At 48.4% G+C, this 19,162-nt stretch overlaps 1 protein-coding gene across 13 annotated transcripts in view; it reads right to left on the reverse strand.

Annotated features, from left to right (window-relative positions):
• TRIP13 (thyroid hormone receptor interactor 13) overlaps positions 1 to 19,162 on the reverse strand; it is a 62,006-nt gene that overhangs the window by 42,471 nt on the left and 373 nt on the right. For all 13 annotated transcript variants that reach the window (XR_001880997.1, XR_001880992.1, XR_001880994.1 and 10 more), the window contains exons 2-11: positions 17,392 to 17,557; positions 15,538 to 15,667; positions 14,633 to 14,688; positions 13,835 to 13,925; positions 10,959 to 11,031; positions 7,900 to 7,963; positions 7,029 to 7,115; positions 6,642 to 6,748; positions 3,854 to 4,007; positions 989 to 1,101 (exon numbers count right to left, since the gene is read on the reverse strand). Coding sequence is in view for 3 of the 13 variants with exons in the window: in XM_017849571.1 (XP_017705060.1) it covers positions 989 to 1,101; positions 3,854 to 4,007; positions 6,642 to 6,748; positions 7,029 to 7,115; positions 7,900 to 7,963; positions 10,959 to 11,031; positions 13,835 to 13,925; positions 14,633 to 14,688; positions 15,538 to 15,667; positions 17,392 to 17,557 (1,041 nt within the window). In the remaining 10 variants the exon portion in view is untranslated. The remainder of the gene's footprint in view (positions 1 to 988; positions 1,102 to 3,853; positions 4,008 to 6,641; positions 6,749 to 7,028; positions 7,116 to 7,899; positions 7,964 to 10,958; positions 11,032 to 13,834; positions 13,926 to 14,632; positions 14,689 to 15,537; positions 15,668 to 17,391; positions 17,558 to 19,162) is intronic.

The following is a 19,162-nucleotide window of genomic DNA, read 5'->3' on the forward strand; positions in this document are numbered from 1 at the left end:
CTGGGAACACAAGCCAAAGCGCCCCAGGCACACCCTGGGGCTCACAGGGCACTTCCTGCCCCTCACTGGCCTCCTCAGCCTTGTCCTGCGAACATCCCTTTGCCGGTCTCTCCCCATCCTCAGCTCCTGCTCTGGGAGGCAGTGTCCTCGCTGCTCTGAAGCACACCCAAGGCACACCTTTGTGCTCTGCCCCAAGGCCAGCGTCCTCACGCCCAGGGAATGCATCACCTGCCTGGGAGCACCAGGCGTAGGGCACGACGCAGCGGGCACATGGTCAGCAAGCACAGATTCCCCAAATAATGGGTGGGTTCACATCTTCAATTTTTGTAGAAGTCTCTGAACTGTTCTTCATTCCCATCTTAACTGATTTAAATCTCTTCAACGGATAATCCAAATCCTTAAAAAATACTGCATTCTTCATGTTTTCCCTTGTTTAAAGCCTTCCACACTCTTGCCAACTTCAAAATAAAATTAAAACTCTGGCCAGAAACCCAAGGCTCTGTCTACTCGACCCCCCGCCTCTCCGGCACCTCCCCAGCCTTTGCACTGCAACCCACTAGGAGGTTACCTGAACACACTGCTCCCGCAGCCTTCCTGATTTCTCTCCTGTTGGAACCAAACTCTATCCTTCACCGCACCATATCATTTTCCCCATCTTCTCTTCCACCCTCTCCGGACCCCCAAAGCCATTTCCTTTCTGTGGACTCTGCGAATCCTTGGAAGTGCCATCAGCCGTAGGGTCGCAGGCTTCCAACGCATGAGCCAGCGCCCTCCGGGCTCACGGGTTACACCTTTGGAAGGAGGTGGCTGTGCTGCGTGTTTCTACTCACATGCGCACGTGTGCACACACACACGTATGTGCACGTTCACACCTGTGTTGAGAGTTCACACCCAGAGCCCTCCCTGGTCTCCTCAAAGGAAACAATGACTCCCTAGTTAATATCACAAATGGATTTGTCCTGATTACAAAAATGAGGTCAATTTGCACCTTGAAATTTCATTCAAAAGAAGGCTCAATTTTGACACGTTGTTTTCAATGAAGCCGATCATCTCCAGTTCTCGGAGGGTCAGCAGCTGCTGGCGAGGGTATATGATCTGACACTGGGGAGACAGAGGCACAGGCGGTTAGCAGAGTCCACAGAGGCCTGAGCATAGGCAAGAGGGACAGCACCTGCAGGTAAAGTGTCAACCATGTCACGTCTCACAGAAATCCAGACAGTGATGACTGAAGATGCACAGTTGCACTAGTGAACAAGCTCGCTCTCTCATGCCCCTCAGCGTACACATTCTGCTTTTTCAAACAAATACAAATAACGGAACATGCCTCAGAAACCAGTAGCAACATAGCCTCCTCTGTGTTTCGGGCCAAAACGTTTCCTCCCTGTGTGTCAGGAAGGGAAGGGACCTGGAGGCACTCAGTCCACTCTGTCACCTTCGGAGACGTCAGAGCCCACAGTGGGCAGAGCTGGGATTCAGAGCCAGGACTTCCACTGACTTCCAAAGCAGGGTCCTAGGTTGTCTGTTTTAAAGGTGAGGCTTGTTTGGCAGCACAACACAGTGTCTGACTGACCGACGAGCTGGGCACCAGAAGTTCACCTCAGAGATCAGTTGTCTGGAAGTCATGCTTTTCCAAGTAGCCTTGCCAACAGTCTGGTGGGCACACTGACTTACTATGACTGAATTCCAATATGAACCATTCTGACTCAGGAACCAGAAGAAGGAAGAAAACAGCATTGTCTGAACATTTTGGAGGTTTGTTGAGGGGTGTGAGCAAAATGAAGACACACTGTCTGTGCTTGGAGTGCTTGGGCCTCCCCTCGACACCCCTCCAGGCCCTGCTGGCCTCAACAGTGCAGGGTCCCCACTTCCATGCCCACAGCTTTCGAGACCAGATCAAGATCCACCTTGACATCTGCATGTCTGAATTTCGTATAAACTGCCTAAAATAAGAAAGTACCCCATCACTGGGTGCGGTGGCTCCCACCTGTAACCTCAGCACTTTGGGAGGCTGAGGTGGGCGAATCACTTGAGGTCAGGAGTTTGAGACCAGCCAGGCCAACATGGTGAAACTCTGTCTCTACTAAAAATACAAAAATTAGCCGGGTGTGGTGGCTTGCACCTGTAATCCCAGGTACTCACGAAGCTGAGGCAGGAGAATTGCTTGAACTCAGGAGGGGGAGGTTGCAGTGAGCCAAGATCGCACCACTACACTCCAGCTCTAGACAAGAGTGAGGCTCTGTCTCAAAACAAACAAACAAAAAAACAACAAAAAACCCTACCCCGTCCTACACCGTCCCAGAAAAAGTCCATCCCTCTTAGCTAAAACTTTAAACATCCCCTAGATTCACAGCACAAGTGTACGAGTGTATAAATGTCACATTGCGAGGCTGGAACCCACACTGAAGGTGTGTGAGGACCTCCAACACACATGACTTCCTCGCAGGATCTGCTATCCCGTGGGGCTCCTTGGCAGCAAAACGGCTGTAAAATCAGTCTTCAGATCCCTGGCATTCTCCAGCCAAAGCTCCACAGAGCTCCGTCTCCTTTCCCCAACCCCCGAGAAAACCATGCCCGGACAGTGCTGACCCGGGCAGGCCCAGTGGGTCCATCGCTGAGACCAGTTCCCAGTCCAAGCAGGCAGTGCCGTCCTTGTTAAGGACCCTGCTCTGTGGTACCCACAGGTGAAAACAACAGCATTAAACTCATCACTGTTTAAATCCCCATTCACTGGTTTGCTTGGTTACTGTCCAACTCCCCTAAACGAAGGGTCCAGGTACGCTCTCGCAGGATGATTTGTCTGGGACAGGCCTGTTCCCACAGGGGCTAGAAGCAGCAGAAACACAAGCATGGGGCAGTTCCCTGCTAGCCTGACACACACACACCACACGCGTCACTGTGCCCATGGCGAAAGTGTTCCAGACTCACACTCACCACACGCACCACGGTGCCCAGGGCGACGGCGTCCCTGCCTCACACACACGCCCCGCACGCGCCGCTGTGCCCAGGGCGACGGCGTCCCTGACTCACACACACGCCCCGCACGCCTTGCTGTGCCCAGGGCGACGGCGTCCCTGACTCACACACACACCACACGCGTCACTGTGCCCAGGGCGATGGTGTCCGACTCACACACACTGCATGTGCCACCGTGCCCATGGCGACGACTTCCCTCACACTCCCTGCACGAGTCACTGTGCCCATGGCAACGGCTTCCCTGTGCCCATGGTGACGGTGTCCCTGACACACACACTCCCCGCACGCGTCACTGTGCCCATGGTGATGGCGCTCCTGACTCACACACACCGCTCACATCACTGTGCCCATGGTGACGGTGTCCCTGACTCACACACACTCCCTGCACGCGTCACTGTGCCCATGGCGACGGCGTTCCTGCCTACCATCACAACAGGCGACTCAAGAACATGACATCAAGTGGACCCCGTGACCACAACTGCCAGTTTGTACTATGCCCTTACTTCCTTTTTCAGGTGAGGATCCAGGCCCGCAAGAGGTAGGGCATTGGAAAAGCCCGGAGTAAGCTGAGAACCAGGATTTGTGCAGCCAGCCAGGTGAGCACAGCCAGTCACTGATGTCCCCTACATTGATTGGTACCTCAAATAATGAACAATGATGACTGTATTGTGCCAAAAGAACAAAAATATTGAGTCGGTGGCCCCAGTTTCAACTATCAGCTCAACCTGTCACATACAAAACTAGTTTTCAATTTAAGAAGGGAGTTAATGTGTATGTTGAAATCCTCCATACTGGAACAAGCTTATTTTAAGCCATCTTAATTAATTAAGAATACATAAGAAATCCATTTGTATCAACAGGAAAAAAAAGATAAACATACCTTCATCAGTTCTTCCAAACAAGAGAGGTAGATTTTGAAGATGGCTGCCGCAGAGGGTGGCCCAATGTACTGCTTAATGTCAGCCCTGTCCACGAAGGCCACGTCGATCTTCTCAGTGATGTTGGAAGTGGTCAGAATCACGACATTGGAATGCCTGTTGTGGCCGAGAAGCAAGCACCACAGTCATCATGGCTGTCGGCGACCCAATTCTATCCTGCCCTATCTGGCAAGGGGGTTGGCAGGACGATGACCAGCAGGCTGCCCACAGGAAGGAAAGCGGCCTTGTGCCAACACAGGTCACACAGACGCCCCCAGCCTTTGCTCTTGCTGCCACTTGGCCTTCTGGGAATTCTCCTACAGCCCCACTTGGCTCATTCCCTCACTGCCTTCAACCTTGGCAAAGATTTCACTTTTGCACAGCGTTCCAACTATGCCACCTACTATAGGCTCTGGTGCCCACCATCCACCTGGGCATGGCCATTCATCATCCCTGGACACACCGCAGAGCTGGGTTACTTCCCATGTTCATGATCTGCTTTCCCCTCTAGTGTCTAAACTCCACAGAAACAGCCCGTTGTCTGGTCTGTTGACCGATGTCCCCCAAGGGCCCAGCATGAGCCAGCACAGAGCAGGCACAAGGTGTCCCCAGGGAGCATGCTGTACAGGCCTGGTGGGGCTTCGCTGCATGTGTGGCAGTGCTGCCCTTGCTGCCTGGGGAAGGTTAGCTTTACCTAGACCCTGGACAAGGGAGGGCAGGCCCTGTGCCTGTGAGCCAGGGTGAGTTAATCAGAGGCAGGGCAGGGAGCATATGGATCCCCGGTAGAGAGAACAAGGTACACAGGCCGGGTGAGCTCATAGCTGCTCAGTCCAGTACCAGGAAGGTCCCCGGCAGAGGGAACAAGGTACAGAGGTGGGGTAAGCTCACAGCTGCTCAGTCCAGCACCAGGAGGGTGGGGCTGCAGGAAGGGCCAGAGGAAGGCCTAGGCCTGGAGATCACGACCCAGGGGCTGACAATCCAGAGATGCAGGAGTAGACAGGACTGGCGGGGGAAAAGAGTCCTCTAGAGAGGGGCTGGAACCAGGAGCACGAGGGAACGAAGGCAAGAGAGGCAAGGGTGTCTCCTTGTTTCTTCCTGAGCCACACGTCCTTGTGACTCACAGGGAAGTCATGGTGACCTCCATCCTCTGGTTTGAGTGGTAGGTGCACAGTGAGGCCGTCAGTGTCATGCAAAATCCCAGGAAGTGAGGGATTTGGGGCCCAATGAGCAGTGTGGGAGTGTGCCTGACATCCTGGGCATCTAAGCCGTGATGTCTGGTCACAGGTGGATGTGCAGGTCTGGGATTCCCCCCACAGAACCCTGAGCTACGCTGAAGGGGCACACACCAGGAACACACACACGCCAGGAGAGAAGGCCTCAGCCAGGCTGTGTAGACTCCTCCCTGCGGAGAGATGCCAGCAGCATAAACCAGGGAGACAGGAGAATGGAGGCCAGGGAGGGAGGCACAAAGAGACTCAGGGAAGGGGCCACCAGGGTGTCAGTTCTGTGCAATGTTCCAGAAAGAGAAAAGTGAGCACTCGTGTGAATGTGGGGCTGCGGGGCTGTGGTGGGGGCAGGAGCCAGATTGCAGCAGACTGAGGGCCAAGCCGGGTAGGGAAGGAAGTGGACACAAGGAGAAGGAAGTCAGAGGCAGGAGAGGCCCCCCTCCAGGACCTGCACACTCCTGCAGCTGACCCCAAGACGAGCGCTTCTCAGGAAGCCAGACATGTTCTCTGTGGTGAGACAGTGGTCATGGACTGGACAAAATGTTCCTCTGCACAGTTCAGTTTGCTGCCACCCCACACTCAACAATCCAGCTTCTGAGAATGCCCGGGACTCCCCAGGCACCCTGAGGGCAGAAAGAGCATTTCAGAGAAGGAACCTGAGTCCTGGATGAGCACCACACAGGGACAGACAGGTTCTGGCTTGCCCATCACTTCCTTGGGAATTTGGCCAGCAGCCGTTCCTCCTTAAGCTTGATCAACTTGGGCTACACTGACAACAGGCCCTGGTCCTGTGAAGCTGGACTGTGGAGATGTGGACCATCCGTCCATGAAGCTTTCTGTCCTGGGCCAGCAGAGCGAGCAGGGGACAGCCATTCATCTACGAGCAGCACCGGTTGGTGCTGACACTGGGTGGGATAGGAGAGAAGTGGGCGGTATAAGGCCTGAATGTAGCAGTTCTTCATTTCATGCTTTTCTGTGCTACATAAAATTCTTAGCATTCCTGAGTTTTCTTTTACTTTTCTTTTTTTTTTTGAGACGGAGTCTTGCTCTGTCGCCCAGGCTGCAGTGCAGTGGTGCGATCTCGGCTCACTGCAAGTTCTGCCTCCTGGGTTCACGCCATTCTCCTGCCTCAGCCTCCCAAGTAGCTGGGACTATAGGCGCCCGCCACCATGCCCGGCTGATATTTTGTGTTTTTGCTAGAGATGGGGTTTCACCATGTTAGCCATGATGGTCTCGATCTCCTGACTTCGTGATCTGCCCGCCTTGGCCTCCCAAAGTGCTGGGATTACAGGCGTGAGCCACCATGCCCAGCCTTCTTTTACATTTTAATAAACTAAAACAATTTCTTTAAAAGCATTTACAATATGCTGCCTCCAATGTGGAAAAGGAGTCAATACTCAATGCCAAATGCACTTTTAGGTAAAAGAACTGGGCACTAAGATCTGGAGTTGTACAAGTATCACGCATTTCTTTGCAACAAACTTCTTATCACTTCTCAGGGAAAATCGCTGCATGTCCTGGTTACCTTTTAATCTGATCAATTTGGGTCAAGACGGCATTGACCACGCGGATGGCATCTGATGGCTCAGTGCCCGCCCTGGAGGCATTTCGGGCGGCCGTGAGACTCTCCACCTGTTGGGAGGGAGCAATGGGGTCAAAAAGGACAGGGCCTGGCACCTCACAGGCAGCTATGGGGATACGTCCCCCTGAGCAGGTGAAAAAGATGAATGAATGGGTGTTCCCATGCCTAGCCTGCAGATGCTGCAGGAAGGCGGAAAGGCGCACAGTGCAGGGAGGGCTAGAGGGCGGACCGGCCGTAGGAGGGGAAAGCCAGGAGCTACAGGAACAGGCTGTGTCCCCACAACAGCAAAAGGCGATTCTGTCATGAATGTCCTTATCTGGAAATGCCTACCTCATCAATCAGCACAAACACCAGAGCGTCTTTATCATCAATCAAATCCTGAATCTTCTGAAACATCTTGGTTACCAGCTTGCCACTCTGGAACCCAAACACCCTTTAAGTGTCAACGTGCAGGGACCACACCGCCAGGTGCACAGGGGGACCCTGATGTGGCCTGCTGCCCCGTTGTCCCCACAAGCCCCACTGTCTCCTGACGGCCCCTCAGAAAGCTCCCTAAATCAGAGAAGCCAGGGCGGCATGGGAGGAGGCCAGCCTAATATTCTCGCCCTCTGCTTTGAATGCCAGGGTGCTAAGACCTGAGACCATACCTGCCCTGCCCGGGGCGGCACAGTGAGGGTGACCTGTACCTCTGCTTTACCTGTGTGTCCTCTCTGATGAGGAAAAGAGACAGACCACAGATGCAAACGGGGTGGGATGCTTTCCTCACAGGCTCTCCTGTGCCCAGTGTGCCTGGTCCCACCTCACCTCACCAGAGGGATGTGCGGATGCCAGGTGACTTGGGCACAGCTCCTCAGACGTAAGAATCACCTGTGACATCACCTTGTCTGACCCCCTCAGCTCACAGCACTAGGGCGCATGAGCACCGAGGACATGTGTGGCAGGGCTGCAGTCCCCTGAGTGCCAGTCCTGCCCTCCTGAGAGTCCATCAAATGCCCTATCCCACCCAGTCAGAGGTCTGGGGAGAACCAAGGGAGGGTCCCCGCGGGCCCCACCTCCGGAACCTTCTCTGATCACAGTCAGCCCTGATCCTCACACACCTTTCCCACCCAGTTCTCTCCTGATGCTTCTGGAGGAGGATTTGCCTAACATACAAGACATTTTTTCAGCTACACAATCCAGATAATTAGAATATTTAACTTACTTCCGAAAACCACTTAGAAAAGAGGCTGTGGCTGTTTATTTCAATTAATTGGCCATACCGGTACCTGAGATAGAAAAAAGGAGTTGAGAGAATTACTAATCGGTCCTGCAGATCCTCAGCGACAGCCATTCATGCATCTTGAATGCAACATCTCGAGTGTCCAGCATCGGGGGAACTACAGTTACTGACAAAGAAATGAGGAATCCAGCCCTCTGTGTACTAAATAATTATGAAAAAGTCTAACAAGATTCAATTAGTAGTTCTAGACTGTACCAATTGAGTTAAAGAGTAAAAACTCCTATTTTAAATCTATTTACAAATTATATTTCTATGTTTAAAAATACTAGTAGTACTAATATAATACAGAAAACAAAACAGAAGCATCAAGAGCTTTTGGCAGAAGCTGAGCATTTTTCCCTCCTTCCACGGAACCCTAGAGAGCACGATAATCTGCTTTCCAGCGCAGACCCCAGAGCCCAGGAATGCTCAGGTGGCCCAAAGTTAACTTTCACACACACAGATGGATTGGAACCCAGAACACTCCCCTATCCATTCAGAAGCCTGCAGACAGATCTGGGCGTGCTTAGCTGCTGACTAAATCACCAGAGAACAAGACTGAGGCCAGAGAAAAGCTGACTTCCAAGTCCTCTTCTCAGTTTCCTCCACATCAAAAGTCCACAAAAGAAAAAGAATTACGTTCAAAAAGCATCACTGGCATTCCACGTAAAAAAGAGAGACACCATTTACTGATACTGTTTATAAAACAGGGGAGGGATACAGACAATCTAACAAAATAAAAACTAGGTTGAATATTAAACAGAATTAATTATAAAACATTTTGGTTCTTTAATAGAGTGAGGAACAAAGGCCTGCTAAGGCTTCTTTTTGCCATTTCTTTTTTTTTTTTTTTTTTTTTTTTTTTTTGAGACGGAGTCTCGCTCTGTCACCCAGGCTGGAGTGCTGTGGCCGGATCTCAGCTCACTGCAAGCTCCGCCTCCCGGGTTCACGCCATTCTCCTGCCTCAGCCTCCCGGGTAGCTGGGACTACAGGCACCGCCACCTCGCCCAGCTAGTTTTTTGTAGTTTTTAGTAGAGACTGGGCTAAGGTGATCCTCCCGCCTCAGCCTCACAAGCAGCTGGGACCACAGGTATGTGCTACCACGCCCAGATAATTTTTTGTACTTTTTTGTAGGGATAGGGTCTCTCCAAGTTGTCCATGCTGGTCTCAAACTCCTGGTTTCAAGCAATTCACCTGCCTCCGCCTCCCAAAGTGCTGGGATTACACGCATGAGCCGCCATGCCGGCATGCCCCTAGAGATCTTGAAAACACACATGTATTTCAATATGTCAAAGCAAAGGGCAAGTTGCTAAACATAACCTAAGGGGTCAAAATAAAGCAATTTCCCTATGTAAAAACATTTACAAGACATTTTTCAAGAACTAAAATTATGTATATGAAATTAAACCTCACAGGATTTCCTCTAGTCATACTGGAGTAACAGGAAGCAGATTTACCATCTAATCTTAAATGAGAAAACCTCATTTAAGGCAAAATGGATGAAACACCATCTGGTAAGGTTGCTGGACACAGGCAGTGAAGGCAGGGACTCCTGAGTCAGAAGACCAGGGACCCACTACAAATGCCCTGTCTGCCGGGAGGTGTCTTCCAATGACAGGCACAGGAGGGAACCCAAGTGGAGTATGGGCACTTGCTGAGTCAAGGAGACAGAGAATGGAGTTCAGGGAGTCTGAAGTGACTGAAGGCTGCAGAACAGAATTCCAGAGAGGAAGGAAATATGAAGAAATACCTCAGAAGGAGTGTCCAGGAATCCTCATGGCACCCCCGGTGTCCTGGATGAATACTCAGGTGTGTATCAGCTGGGGACATTCCATGCAGCTACGTAAAGGGTGACTCTGATCTGTGAGCTGAAGGGCTCCTGGACCTCACACAGGCTGGGAGGAGTGCATACTCCAACAGCTGGGGTGGAGAGTGCTCTACTCAGTGTAGACCCCAGAGGACCATAATTTAGTGTTAACACTAAACCTAAACTCCTCCCAAAGCTTAAAAAAACCAAACCTCAAAGGATCACACCAAATCACAGGTAATGGAAAGGCCTAATGGAACAAAACCCAACACTCACTAAAGAAGATACAATCCACACACTTCAAACCACAACGTTCAGCATCTAATCCAACACTACCTAACATGCCAACAAAGCAAAACCATGTGACCCATAACGAGCAGAAAAACCAGTCAATAGAAACAGAATCAGAAATGACAATCATGACGGAATTAGCAGACAGAACATTAAAACGGCTATTACAAAGTTGTTCAAGATGTGAACAAGAACATAATGAAAGAAAAGTACAAAAAGAATCAGAACATTCAGAGCAGAAAAATACACCATCAGACATAAAACTTCACTGAATGGAATTAAAAGCAGATTAGACGATGTAGAAAATCAGTCATCTTGAAAATACAGCAACAGAAACTTTAGAATAAAATAGATATTTCTAAAGAACTGAAAAAAACAAAAAAGCACACGAGTGGCCTGTAGAACATCAGTCTAACATAAAAAAAGACAGAGTCCCAGATAAAGGGGAGGGGCAAGGAAATTCGGTGAGGAAACAGTGACCAGATATTTTCCAAGTGTGACGAAAACCATAAGCCCTAAACAGAACTCAAGAGGAAAAGACAAATCCATAATTAGAGACTTAACATTCTTCTCTCAGTAATGGATAAAACGAGTGAACAGAAAATCAGCAAAGCTACCGAGTACCCTGACCTGAAATCTGCAGAACACTCCATCCTGCAAGGGGAGAAAGTATAGTCTTCTGAAGTGCAATTCACCAGCAATGTTTTATGCTGGCAATAAAATAAGTCTCAAATCTTAAAAGACTGAAATCATAACTCAAAACTATGCTGAATACAGAGGAATCAAGTGACTTACAGTGAAGGAGAGGAATCTATTACTTGTTTAAAATGATTTAGAAAAAAAACAACCTCCTGTTATAAATCCCATTCCCATGGCTCTCCTCTCACAAATTACCAAAAGTTACCTGCTTGAAAGTCTAATCGTCAATTTCTGAGCTAACGCTTTACACAGGGATGTCTTTCCAGTGCCAGGAGGACCTGTGACAAAGATCAGAGCAAATATACTTTTTAGTCAGTACTGCAACAAACTTCTTAAAACAACAGTAACTTCCATTTTCCATAAAATATAAGGAATACAGTTAAAAGCTATTGATGTTACTACTACAATGAAGTCTGCTTAGAAGCTTAAATGCTGTGAAATATTATCAATACACTTACGTCTCCCTCTCTTTCTTAACTAATTTGTACTATATTAGTCTCAGCCTCCATCACCTCCCCACCCCCAGCACTGGCCTGCAGTCCCACTTAGCACTGGGAGTGAGCATTGCATTTTCTAGCCTACATCTTTGCTGACACCTGTCCTTGTCCCCACACTTCCTCTATGAAAGCCACTCATCAAGGCACCTTTCAGAAGCCAAACACACCTTTCTTGATAAATGAGGTGGAGGGTCCTACCCTCCTCAGGCACTGACATGTGTTGTTCCTGCTGCCCTCAGAACCACCCTCTTTCCTAAGACGATTCTCAGTGGGCTAGTACCCCACACTAAATTCGAAGAGTGGCAGAGGCCAGTGTTCTTCTTGCACGCCTGCCTGCCAAGCATCCCCTAACATGATGCCTCCCAGAAGCTGTGAGGTGACCAATATGAAAAAAGGAAAGCATCTAACAGAAAATCGAGACATGCAACTCTCATTTTCTGCAAGCATTTTCAAGAATTAAAGAGGAAATATGTAACTGATTCCAAACAGAAACAACTTAATCACTAATTAAAACACCTGCTGCTTACTCTGATCGTGCTGTGAGGACAGTATGTGGGGCATATCTGCTCTTTAAAAGAATATTGTGTTTTAAGGGCACGTCGTCACGCAATCTTAACTGATGCAAAGAAGTTAAGTACTCTTCAAGCTTCTATTTAACACTTTGCTACAGTTTCATACTCTCGAGTCCACTCAATTCCCGTGTCCCCATTCTACCCGGTGATATTGAAAACAAAACAACAAATCATCAATATTTTCTCCTGACAAGAACCAGACAGAATTTTTTTAAAATATGGCTTTTTCAGTTTACTCCTCACAAAGTAAAGCTGAGTACTACAAAGAAATATGAGGAAGTTTCCATCCTAAAGAAGAGTTACAATCAGCTGGGAAACAAGGCAGAATTCTATCTATTTATTTATTTATTTTTTGAGACAGAGTCTTGCTCTGTCACCCAGGCTGGAGTGCAGTGGTGCAATCTCGGCTCACTGCAAGCTCCGCCTCCTGGGTTCACGCCATTCTCCTGCCTCAGCCTCCCAAGTAGCTGGGACTACAGGCGCCTGCCACCACACTCGGCTAATTTTTTTTTTGTATTTTTAGTAGAGACGGGATTTCACCATGTTAGCCAGGATGGTCTTGATCTCCTGACCTTATGATCCGCCCGCCTCGGCATCCCAAAGTGCTGGGATTACAGGTGCGAGCCACTGCGCCTGGCCTACAACGGAGAATTCTAAAGAGTTGCAATCAGCCGGGAAACAGGCAGAATTCTAAAGAATTACAATCAGCTGGGGAAACAAGGCAGAATTTTTGGAAAAGTTTAATAACACAATAGTCCCCCCTTATCCAAGATTTTACTTTCCAAGGTTTCAGTTACCTGCAGTCACCCACAGTCCAAAATATTATATGGAACATTCTAAAATAAACAATTCACAAGTTTAAAATAACTTTTGTAAGTTATTATAATTGTTCCTTTTTCCTATTGGTTATTATTGTTAATCTCTTACTGTGCCTGATTTATAAGTTAAGGTTTATCATAGGAAAGTCTGTATAGGAAAAAACAGTCTACACAGAGTTCAGTACTATCCACATTTGGGGCATCTGAGGATGTCTTGGAATGCGGCACCCCACAGGAAGACTTGATGAAGTACCAAGTAATAAATACCCCAAGGGCCGGGAGTGGTGGCTCACGCCTGTAATCCCAGCACTTTGGGAGGTTGAGGCGGGCGGATCACCTGAGGTCAGGAGTTTGAGACCAGCCTGGCTAACACGGTGAAACCCCGTCTCTACTAAAAATACAAAAAATTAGCCGGGCATGGTGGTGGGCGCCTGTAGTCCCAGCTACTGGGAGGCTGAGGCAGGAGAATGGCGTGAACCCGGGAGGCAGAGCTTGTAGGGAGCCGAGATCGCGCCACTGCGCTCCAGCCTAGGCGAAAAAGCAAGACTCCGTCTCAAAAAAAAAAAAAAAAAAAAAATACAAAACTTAGCCGGGTGTGGTGGTGCATGCCTGTAATCCCAGCTACTCAGGAGGCTGAGGCAGGAGAGTCGCTGGAACCTTGGAGGAACCCGGGAAGTGGAGGTTGTAGGGAGCCGAGATCGCCACTGCACTCCAGCCTAGATGACAGCGAGACTCCGTCTCAAAAAAAATAAAAAATAAATGTCCCAAGTGTCATGAGCTGGATCTGCCTCACAGAGAGGGGACATTCTAGGACAGCTGTGGCTCNAAAAAAAAAAAAAAAATACAAAACTTAGCCGGGTGTGGTGGTGCATGCTGTAATCCCAGCTACTCAGGAGGCTGAGGCAGGAGAGTCGCTGGAACCTTGGAGGAACCCGGGAAGTGGAGGTTGTAGGGAGCCGAGATCGCCACTGCACTCCAGCCTAGATGACAGCGAGACTCCGTCTCAAAAAAAATAAAAAATAAATGTCCCAAGTGTCATGAGCTGGATCTGCCTCACAGAGAGGGGACATTCTAGGACAGCTGTGGCTCCTTCAGAAAACAAAAAGCTGGAACTCCTTGCAGAAGAACAAAGGTAAAAGTAAAGGCTGAATTTCATGCCACTTATCTGGTCAAATAAAAGCCTGCATGCTTTACCATGGAGCAGCACCACCCGGTTCCAGGTGATGAGGTTGCTGTTGACGTTCTTGTCTGAAAACAGTAGAGTTGTCATCACATAATCAAGAAGCTGATAGAAGAAAAAGAGCTAGATAAAGGTACCAACAAGGCAAAGGTCCCCAAGAAATGTGCACCCCCAGGGCTTGATCCTACATGAGAAGAGGGAGCAAAGGGAGCAAGGCCGCCTCCTAAGAGATCATCACCTCCAAACGCTTTCATTTCAGAAGAGAAGGTGCTTCAAAAAGGGAAAAGGAAAAACACTGGCTATTACTTTTATAAGAACAGAAACAAAATGATCACTTTTATTTAAAGTGCCAACATTAAACAAAACCACTAAGGGGTTTGTTTATCAAGTAATGAGTAAGCGCCTTCCTCTAGAATGATACAGCAGTTATTATTCGCAAAATAACAACAGCCACAATGTGGAGAAGCAGCCTGGGACAGCTGCGTGATGGTATTCTAGCGAGCTGCCTGTGTGGGAAGGACCCTTCCGGTTGCAGAGGGTGCAGGGGTGAAGACACACTGGCCTTTCCTTTGTGCAGAATGTGAAGTTGCCTTCACATTCTCCCTTTCCCTCTTCTCTCTCAGGGAGCTCCCCAGAGACCAGCTCTACTCTGGAGCAATCCTAGAGGACAGATGTCCAGGAGAAGGGCTGCCAGCAGACAGGGGCTCCCAAAAATCCATCTGCATCAAGTTGCTCGGGGGTGCTGGAGAGCAAAACAGTAACGGTTCCTCTTCAAATAACAGGGCATTCTGGGAAAAGGCACAGCAACTTACGTGGGATTTGACTTCCACATCATACACCAAGCTGTCCCAAAGCCCATGGAATTCAGCTGTGACAGAATTAAACAAAGACCTGATTTCAGGAATGCAATTGCAGCCACCCCAGTCTCCCCCGAGCCTAAGCCTGAGCTTCCCACTGTGCTACACAGCGTAAGACCACGATTCTGATTACAGGAAAGTATAAATTCTGCAAATTTTTCTTCAAATTTTAGTTTTTATTAAAATCAAAGATGTAAAATAAATGTCAGTCACATACAACTTTTGGCAGACAATTGGAGTCAAAGAATTACACTTTATGTCTCGTTATTATGTGCAATGGTCTTTTAAAAAAACTTTAAACTTCCCACCCATCTTTACAATATTGTTGTCATTTATTTTACATTTATGTATATCATAATCCCCACAATATGTGTTCATTAAACTATCATTTTTTTGGTGGTAAACACATTATAAAATTTATGATCATAACCATTTTCAATTGTCTTTTACCCATGCTTCAACCCAAGTTCAGACACTAAATCCACCCGTTTCTCCACACGCTGACTGAATGAAGCCCTGGGCTCGGCCTGCTACAGCCCATCAGCAACGCCTACGGAGAAGCATCAAGCAGACAGCAAGGAGCCACTCAGCAGAAAAGACCAACCGGGCATGTGAGAAGAGCACCTGGGCGCTCTCCATTAGCCGTGAACCTGAAGTACCCGCCCAAAGGAACAGTATGGTCCCACACTAGAAATCTCTACTTTCCTCTTTTGTGATACACTTTCCATTTCATAAGAGAGAAAACATCCTAAAATCCTACAAAACAAACGGACAAACAGAACCCCCTGTGAACTGACATGGCATGGAGTATGCAATCCTCTGACCTCAGCCTCCCCGTCATCTTCCATCACACCCCATACCTGCAGGCAGAACCCAATGATTTGCTGCAATTATGTTTTCTGTCTCCTCCTCCAGATTTTCACTGCTGGGGCCATCTTCATTCAGCTGGAAGATGTGAAGTGCAACAGTGCATGCACTCAAATCGATGGGCTAAAATGAGGGAAAAGCCAAATAAATCCACACACATTTACAATCTCTCACTTAATTCCAACCATACAAATTAGATGTTAAGGTCCACGAATAAAAACTGAATGTATAGTAGAATAAAAACTAGTTCTCAGATTAGATGAGAAGGCTGTTATTTTATTTCAGATTGAGGATTAGCTCTTTTGAAAGCTAATACCCATCCCTTGCCCTTTGGGCCCTACATTTACCTATAGAATGAAAAAGTGCCCTAAATCCAACCTCTGGGATGTTATCATAGTCTATAAATACACTCATACAGATTTGACCAAAAATTGAGTTTTACCACATAGGGTTTTGTTTGTTTGTTTTTTTAATTAACTTATTTTTTGAGACAAGATCTTGCGCCCAGGCTAGAGTGCAGTGGCACGATCACAGCTCACAGCAACATTAAATTCCTGGACTTAAGTGATCCTCCCACCTCCAGCCTCCTGAGTAGCTGGCACTACAAGTGCGCACCACCATGCTGACTAATTTTTTAAAACTCTTTTTAGTGATGGGGTCTTGCTATGATCCCCGGGCCAGTCTCTGATTCCTGGCCTCAAGTGATCCTTCCATCTGTCTCCCACAGTGCTGGGACTACAGGCATGAGCCACCTTGCCCAGTCGGCTTCCTAACTGTGTCTTTTTACGGTTGTTATAGCTCAGAGAAATGTTTACATTGGTAGACAGAAATCTATTTCATTCTTTTTAATGGCTGCATTGTACATAGTGTAGATATATGGAATTCATACATTTATTAACTGATCTTTGGTGGACAGTTAAAATACTTCAAATTGTTGGCTATTATTTTAACAGCATCTAACAAACATCTATTCAGAAAGATCTACAAAATTGCATAATTATCAACTAAGATAAATTCCCACAAGTGAATTTGCAGTCAGATAGAGAACATTAGAACTTTCCCTGGGCAACCCCGCTGCCCTCCAGTTAGGGTGTCCATCCCTCCACAACAGTGTGGGAGGCTCTTCCTTCCCTCAGACTGGCCAAAACCACGGCAGTATCAGATCTCAGTGTGCACAAAGCTCTGAGCATGCACAAACATGGGTCCTAACGTATGAATGGGGAGGTCCACCTCATGAGCAGAACTTAGTACCAAGCCTGTCCTTCACAGCTGGTTTTTACAAGATAGGAGTTGTACTGCTGTCATACATCTTCCCTAGAAATATGTTTCAGGTTGTTTTTATACTGGTGCCAGAATTGCCCCAATGCCTCCAAGCCCTCACACAAAGCTCCTCTAACACATACACATGAACTCCGAGGTGGGTGAGGTGGCCATGCATGGGATGAGATGAAGGACTTCTACAAGGCAAGCCCATCTCCTCATCTCTATGGCCCCCACACCTCCTATGGCCCTAGCACACACTGAGCACTTAATAAACATGTGCTGACTGTAAGAATGAGACACCATACACAGGCCTTACCAGCGCAGTCCACTATTCTACAACACTGCATTCTCATTCCTGGTTTCTGATCTGTCCCCTGCTATACTGACAGCACCCTGACATCAGGGCCACTTCCTGCTCCCAGCACCTGGCTCCTGACAGCTAGTGAGAAGAACTTGTCTAGCCACCCAAACCAACAGAGAAGTGAACCCATTTCTGAAAACAAGCTATGAAAACGGCAAGACATTCATGATACAGCCTTTGTATTCAGCTAACGGTTCCTTGGCCCAGCAAATTAGTAACTTACCTGTGAGTCTTTAACCTTTAATTCTGTGTCAACAATAGACACAGACTGCACATTTCTGGTCAAAAAAGGTTCATCAAACTCAGTCCATGTGTAATCACCAAACACAATATTATGTCTGTTGAGTAGCTTTCTAACACTCAGGTTTATGTCTTCTTTCTTTGCAGTGCTAAAAAAAAAAAAAAAAAAATACACACACACACACACAAGCACCAAAACACACATAAATGATTTTAGTTCAAAAACAAAATGTTAAAATTAAGTGTTTTGCAAAAACTCAGACAATACATAAGAAAGAGGACAGGCTGGAACTGGCCTGCCTGGGGACCAAATCTAGAGCCACCCCTTGCCTATGGGTCCTCTACCAGCTGTGCCCTGAAGAAGCTGTGCCCCAGCTCCCAGTTAGAAAAAGGAGACAACAGTAAGAGTCCTTGCTATGCTGGGCTACTGTGAAGGGTCATTAATACATTCAATGTGTTTAGGACAATACCTGGCACAAAGTAAGCAGTCAATAATGGTGGCTTTCACTATCAATAAGGAAGTTCCACAGCTGCGGGGTCAGGCCTGGAGTCCGCATTGTAACAAGTCTCCAATAGCTGTGTTTTACGCTGAGAAAATCTAATGCTTTACGCTTGGCATCCAGGGCTTCCCTCAGCCCACCTTGCTGCACTCCTCCTGACACCTTCCCTTTCTACAACAGTGACCTGGTCCTGGATCACACCTCTGTGCCCTGCTGTGCACTGTCCCAGCTTACTGGGTTGATCAACTGCAGTCACCCTTTAGGTTCTATTTAATGTCTGCCTCCCTCTGACAGGCTCCCCTCCCTCCTGGACAGGCTCCTCAGAGCCAGGCAGGTGATCTGTGGCCCCTCTGCAATCATCCTAGCACCCTACAAGGCAGCGACCATGCATTGATAGTGTGGTTGTGTCTATGAACTCTGGTGCAGTTGTGCGTAGGTGTCTGTCCTCTAGGTGCAGCTGTGCTCTGATGTGATTATGCCTAGCGTCTCTGGGTCCAGGTGTGGTTGTACATGGGGTGTCTCCAAGCTGCGGTGACACTGTGTACAGGTGTCTCTGAGCTCTAAGGTGTTTACACAGGTGTCACAAGGCTGTGGTGGGGCTTTGTGCAGATGTCGCTGGGCCCTGGTGCAATTATGCTGACGTGTCTCAACTCCAGCACCTAGACAGTGACCAGTCAACAGCTGTTCTGTTAAAGGAAAGGTCTCTTCCTCTGCATCCCCTCTGAGGCTGGTGGTCTCACTAGACCTCAATCCACCCTCCATGGTCATGAGGAGTGTCTGTGAGGGTCTGGCCCCGCTGCTGAGCTCCCCCAACTCCAGGGAGCAGCACAGCCCATAGGCACCCCCATCCCATGAACTGACTTGGTCACAAATGAGTGGGATTTGCTTTGAACCCTAAAAATTTAACATCAAGTCCGTGAGGAACGGGAACAATTAAAGGGTCTGAAAAACAATGGCTCAAAGAATAACAACCCAATTTCGGCTGCGACTTTAGAGCTCTGTGCAATGCGCGACCATCCTATCCTCCAACGTGTGACTCAGGGTCAGATCGGTGCACTGGAGAACAGCTGGGCACGGTCAGGGCCAGGTCCGTGGGCTGAGGTCGGGTCGGGGTTCAATCTGTGAGCTGGGATCCTGCGCGCAGGGCTCGGGTCGGCAGGGTCAGTGCCCTGGGGTGGGGTTGGGTCACTGCGCTAGGATCGGATCCGGGCCCGGAGGCCTGCGCGCCGGGGTCCAGTCGGGCCAGGTCAGTTC

This window comes from Rhinopithecus bieti, unplaced genomic scaffold, assembly GCF_001698545.2.
Source record: "Rhinopithecus bieti isolate Rb0 unplaced genomic scaffold, ASM169854v2 scaffold_33330, whole genome shotgun sequence".
NCBI classification, from domain to species: domain Eukaryota; kingdom Metazoa; phylum Chordata; class Mammalia; order Primates; family Cercopithecidae; genus Rhinopithecus; species Rhinopithecus bieti.